Here is a 6,759-nt window from a genome sequence, read left to right on the forward strand (position 1 = left end):
CCCCGTCAAATACTGACACACTCCTGGGAATCCACGTCAAATACTGGCACACTCCTGGGAATCCCCGTCAAATCCTGACAATCTCCTGGGAATCCCCGTCAAATACTGACACACTCCTGGGAATCCCCGTCAAATAATGACACACTCCTGGGAATCCCCATCAAATACTGACACACTCCTGGGAATCCCCGTGAAATACTGACACACTCCTGGGAATCCCCGGCAAATACTGACACACTCCTGGGAACCCCCGTCAAATACTGACACACTCCTGGGAATCCCCGTCAAATACTGACACACTCCTGGGAATCCCCGCCAAATACTGACACACTCCAGGGAATCCCCGTCAAATACTGACACACTCCAGGGAATCCCCGGCAAATACTGACACACTCCTGGGAATCCCCGTCAAATAGTGACAAACTCCTGGGAATCCCCGGCAAATACTGACACACTCCAGGGAATCCCCGCCAAATACTGACACACTCCAGGGAATCCCCGGCAAATACTGACACACTCCTGGGAATCCCCGTCAAATAGTGACACACTCCTGGGAATCCCCGTCAAATACTGACACACGACTGGGAATCCCCGTCAATTAGTGACAAACTCCTGGGAATCCCCGTCAAATACTGAAACACTCCAGGGAATCCCCGTCAATTACTGACACACTCCTGGGAATCCCCGTCAAATACTGACACACTCCTGGGAATCCCTGTCAAATACTGACACACTCCAGGGAATCCCCGTCAAATACTGACACACTCCTGGGAATCCCCGTCAAACACTGACACACTCCTGGGAATCCCCGTCAAATACTGACACACTGCTGGGAATCCCTGTCAAATACCGACACACTCCTGGGAATCACCGTCAAACACTGACACACTCCTGGGAATCCCCGTCAATTACTAACACACTCCTGGTAATCCCCGTCAATTACTGACACACTCCTGGGAATCCCCTTCAAACACTGACACACTCCTGGGAATCCCTGTCAAATACTGACACACTCCTGGGAATCCCCGTCAAATAATGACACACTCCTAGGAATGCCCGTCAAATAATGACACTCTCCTGGGAATCCCCGTCAAATACTGACACACTCCTGGGAATCCCCGTCAAATACTGACACAATCCTGGGAATCCCCGTCAAATACTGACACACTCCAGGGAATCCCCGTCAAACACTGACACACTCCAGGGAATCCCCGTCAATTACTGACACACTCCTGTGAATCCCCGTCAAATACTGACACAGTCCTGGGAATCCCCGTCAAATACTGACACACTCCCGGGAATCCCTGTCAAATACTGACACACTCCTGTGAATCCCCGTCAAATACTGACACACTCCTGGGAATCCCCGTCAAATACTGACACACTCCTGGGAATCCCCGTCAAATACTGACACAGTCCTGGGAATCCCCATCAAATACTGGCACACTCCCGGGAATCCCTGTCAAATACTGACACACTCCTGGGAATCCCGGTCAAATACTGACACACTCCTGGGAATCCCCGTCAAATACTAACACACTCCTGGGAATCCCCGTCAAATAGTGACACACTCCTGGGAATCCCCATCAAATACTGACACTTTCCTGGGATTCCCCATCAAATACTGACGCACTCCTGGGAATCCTCGTCAAATACTGAGACACTCCTGGGAATTCCCGTCAAATAGTGACACTCTCCTGGGAATCCCCGTCAAATACTGACACACTCCTGGGAATCCCCGTCAAATACTGACACACTCCTGGGAATCCCCGTCAAATAGTGACACACTCCTGGGAATCCCCGTCAAATACTGACACACTCCAGGGAATCCCCGTCAAATACTGACACACTACTGGGAATCCCCGTCAAATAGTGACACACTCCTGGGAATCCCCGTCAAATACTGACACACTCCTGGGAATCCCCGTCAAATACTGACACACTCCTGGGAATCCCCGTCAAATACTGACACACTCCAGGGAATCCCCGTCAAATACTGACACACTCCTGGGAATCCCCGTCAAATACTCTCACACTCCAGGGAATCCCCGTCAAATACTGACACACTCCTGGGAATCCCCGTCAAATACTGACACACTCCAGGGAATCCCCGTCAAATACTGACACACTCCTGGGAATCCCCGTCAAATACTGACCCACTCCTGGGAATCCCCGTCAAATACTGACACACTCCTGGGAATCCCCGTCAAATACTGACACACTCCCGGGAATCCCCGTCAAATACTGACACACTCCCAGGAATCCCCGTCAAATACTGACATAGTCCTGTGAATCCCCGTCAAATACTGACACACTCCTGGGAATCCCCGTCAAATACTGACAAACTCCAGGGAATCCCCGTCAAATACTGACACACTCCAGGGAATCCCCGTCAAATACTGACACACTCCTGGGAATCCCCGTCAAGTACTGACACACTCCTGGGAATCCCTGTCAAATACTGACACACTCCTGGGAATCCCAGTCAAATACTGACACTCTCCTGGGAATCCCCGTCAAATACTGATACACTCCTGGGAATCCCCGTCAAATACTGAGACACTCCTGGGAATCCCCGTCAAATACTGACACACTCCTGGGAATCCCCGTCAAATACTGACACACTCCTGGGAATCCCCGTCAAATACTGACACACTCCTGGGAATCCCCGTCAAATACTGACACTCTCCTGGGAATCCCCGTCAAATACTGACACTCCTGGGAATCCCCGTCAAATACTGACACAGTCCTGGGAATCCCCGTCAAATACTGACACACTCCTGGGAATCCCCGTCAAATACTGACACACTCCTGGGAATCCCCGTCAAATACTGACACACTCCTGGGAATCCCCGTCAAATACTGACACACTCCTGGGAATCCCCGTGAAGTACTGACACACTCCTGGGAATCCCTGTCAAATACTGACACACTCCTGGGAATCCCCGTCAAATACTGACACTCTCCTGGGAATCCCCGGCAAACACTGACACTCCTGGGAATCCCCGTCAAATACTGACACACTCCTGGGAATCCCCGTCAAATACTGACACACTCCTGGGAATCCCCGTCAAATACTGACACACTCCTGGGAATCCCCGTCAAATACTGACACATTCCTGGGAATCCCCGTCAAACACTGACACACTCCTGGGAATCCCCGTCAAATACTGACACATTCCTGGGAATCCCCGTCAAATACTGACACACTCCTGTGAATCCCCGTCAAATACTGACACACTCCTGGGAATCCCCGTCAAATACTGACAAACTCCTGGGAATCCCCGTCAAATACTGACACACTCCGGTGAATCCCCGTCAAATACTGACACACTCCTGGGAATCCCCGTCAAATACTGACACACTCCTGGGAATCCCCGTCAAATACTGACACACTCCTGGGAATCCCCGTCAAATACTGACACTCCTGGGAATCCCCGTCAAATACTGACACACTCCCGGGAATCCCCGTCAATAATGACACACTCCTGGGAATCCCCGTCAAATACTGACACACTCCTGGGAATCCCCGTCAAATACTGACACACTCCTGGGAATCCCCGTCAAATACTGACACACTCCTGGGAATCCCCGTCAAATACTGACACGCTCCTGGGAATCCCCGTCAAATACTGACACACTCCTGGGAATCCCCGTCAAATACTGACACACTCCTGGGAATCCCCGTCAAATAATGACACACTCCTGGGAATCCCCGTCAAATAATGACACACTCCCGGGAATCCCCGTCAATAATGACACACTCCTGGGAATCCCCGTCAAATACTGACACACTCCTGGGAATCCCCGTCAAATACTGACACACTCCTGGGAATCCCCGTCAAATACTGACACACTCCTGGGAATCCCCGTCAAATACTGACACGCTCCTGGGAATCCCCGTCAAATACTGACACACTCCCGGGAATCCCCGTCAAATACTGACACACTCCTGGGAATCCCCGTCAAATACTGACACACTCCTGGGAATCCCCGTCAAATACTGACACACTCTTGGGAATCCCCATCAAATACTGACACTCCTGGGAATCCCCGTCAAATACTGACACACTCGTGGGAATCCCCGTCAAATACTGACACACTCCTGTGAATCCCCGTCAAATACTGACACACTCCTGGGAATCCCCGTCAAATACTGACACACTCCAGGGAATCCCCGTCAAATACTGACACACTCCTGGGAATCCCCGTCAAATACTGACACACTCCTGGGAATCCCCGTCAAATACTGACACACTCCTGGGAATCCCCGTCAAATACTGACACACTCCAGGGAATCCCCGTCAAATACTGACACTCTCCTGGGAATCCCCGTCAAATACTGACACACTCCTGGGGAACCCTTTCCAAATGCTTCATTCCCATGAAATTCAAGGAAGACAAACCAAGGTATAAATGTGGTCAGAGTGGCAGGACAGAGTGGGCCCTGGTGTGGACACCGTTACCCTAATCCATACCAGGTCTAATCTCAATGCTCACTCTCCTTTCCCGTCATAAAGTAGCACACATCGAAAACACAGGTACATTCTGGTTCCTTCAGATTTCCTTTTTATTTTCCAGTGTCATTGTTTGGTTATCTTGTGCATAAGCAAGAGCTGCGAAGGCATTGGTTTACTGGTGCCTGCGCTTCATTCTAAACAAGGGCCAGTAAGTGTTCTTCAGAGGGTAGTTGTTGAAGTAAATCTGCCGTGAGGTGCCGTAGACCCAGAAGCGTCCGCTCAAGCCCTTCCAGGCGAAGTGTACCTCGTTGACGGGGATGGCCTTCAGGCTGTGCCTCTGCTGCAGGATTCTGGAATCGGGCCAGGTGAAGTGCGACTCCTCCACCAGTACCTGAGATGCCAGGTTCACCTCCTCCACAGAGCAGGTGCTGAGAGGCCGGAGTAACTCGGAGGCATGGTCATGTATCACCTGCCCATGGGCCTTCTGGGCTGCTAAGGTGGGGAACTCCTCGTCGGCAATCAGCTTGTGCCTGCGCTGGGTCACGTACTCCACCTTCAGGTTGGTGAAGTACCACACCTTCCCCTTGCCGCTGCACCGGTGGCACTGAGTGTGGCCGATGGCCGAGCATCTCGCGCATTCGGCCTTGCGGTTCCCTCGGCATTCAGGGCACAGCCTCATCATGCCGAACCCGCTGGTGGACTGGGCTCTCTGGCAGTTGATTTCGCCCGAACCCCAACACCTGCCGCAAAGAACGAGGCCGCGCCCGTAGCAGGTGATGCACAGCCCCTTCTTGTCACTGTTGGGCATGTGAAAATATTTGGTTTCATCTTGGAAGAACTTGACGGGCATACACTGTACCTCCCAGGCTTTCAATTTCTTGTTGGGGGGAAGTGCAGTTCCAATTATTGGGCTTTGCTGATAAGAGAAATGCAAAGCTCTTTGCTCGATGAAGGTGTCCAGAGCATAGTAAAATATCACCGATGGTATGATTTCCGTGATCTCCATCTTTCGAGCAGCTTTGTTTTTATATTGTAGCTTTTGTCTCACCCACCTCATCAAGGCTTTCCTTACCTCCTTCTCACTCAGGGTCTCTGGTGTCAATGAGGCCACAGGGTTCTCCAACTCATAGCTGTCGGGCTTTTTGGCTGTTGTCGGAGCGGGAATATAGGTCCAATCTTGAGCATCGTCACAGCACGAATCTTTGAGACTCCTGTCTAGCCGTGAGTCCTCTGACCACCTGAACATCCTTTAAAGGAAAAGGCACATCGAGTTACATCGAGTCTGCAGCACAGAAACAGGCCATTCAGCCCAACAGCTCTGTGCCAGTCTTTATGCTCCACACGAGCCTCCTCCCACCCCTCAGCATCTCACTCTATCAGCATAACCTTCTATTCCTCCCTCCTGTATGTGCTTATTTAGCTTCCCATTAAATTCATCTATACTATTTGCCTCAACTACTCCTTGTGATAGCACGTTCTACATTCTTACCACATTCCCCCAAACCATTAAACTCTTCCGAACATTTGGAAGATTCTGTTGCATATCTCGGCCTGAAGAGAACGCAGAGCATCTTTGTACTGGGCGGAACCTTGTGGGCTGCAGCTTGTGCTAGCACAGCAGATTATGATGTCACGCAATTCATCATCTAGTACTGGAGGCGACATCACATGGGCACTGTGATGATGCCAGCCACACAGCTTGTTACTCTGCTGTTGATCTACATTTTAACAGCTGTGATTCCAAGTGCTCCCTCTGCCCAGTGATGGGTGCCAGGCTTTGCCAGCAGGGCTAATTTTCCTTCTGCTCAACCCTTCACCCAGCCCATCAGCTGAGAAGACACTGGGTGCAAAGAGCGGGCGAGACAGTCATGGTCAGTCCCTAAACCCAGAGTCACTATGTCTTGGGTAATGGTAAAAAGTTAAAATTAAAGGCTCCTTATCTGAATGCACAAAGCATTTGTAACAAGATAGACAAATTAGTGACACAAATAGAGATACATGGCTTTGATCTAATAGTCATTACAGAGACTTGGTTGCAAGGTGACCAAGGTTGGGAACTAAATATTCCAGGGTGCTTGACATTTCGAAAGGACAGGCAGAATGGGAAAGGAGGGTGCCAGCCCTGATAATAAGGGATGACATAAGGACAGTAGTGAGAAGGGATCTCGGCTCGGAAGATCAGGAAGTAGAGTCAGGGTGTAACTAGCAGGTAGACAAAGGGGAACCAGTAGATGTAGTATATTTGGATTTCCAACAGGCATTCGATAAGGTGCCACATAAAAGGTTGCTACGCAAGATA

General features: G+C 50.6%; 1 protein-coding gene across 1 annotated transcript; it reads right to left on the reverse strand.

Annotated features, from left to right (window-relative positions):
- Positions 1 to 4,562: 4,562 nt before the first annotated feature.
- On the reverse strand, positions 4,563 to 6,034 carry LOC147105406 (protein SSUH2 homolog). The gene is made up of 2 exons (XM_086011764.1): positions 5,950 to 6,034; positions 4,563 to 5,707 (listed from the first exon to the last, which is right to left on the reverse strand). Exons 1-2 carry the CDS (start codon positions 5,952 to 5,954, stop codon positions 4,633 to 4,635), a joined length of 1,080 nt encoding a protein of 359 aa, XP_085867890.1. The 5' UTR covers positions 5,955 to 6,034; the 3' UTR covers positions 4,563 to 4,632.
- Between the last annotated feature and the right edge of the window lie 725 nt (positions 6,035 to 6,759).

The sequence above is a fragment of the Somniosus microcephalus genome, chromosome 18, assembly GCF_052327205.1.
Source record: "Somniosus microcephalus isolate GS21.2 chromosome 18, FLI_Smic_1.0, whole genome shotgun sequence".
Lineage (NCBI taxonomy): Eukaryota > Metazoa > Chordata > Chondrichthyes > Squaliformes > Somniosidae > Somniosus > Somniosus microcephalus.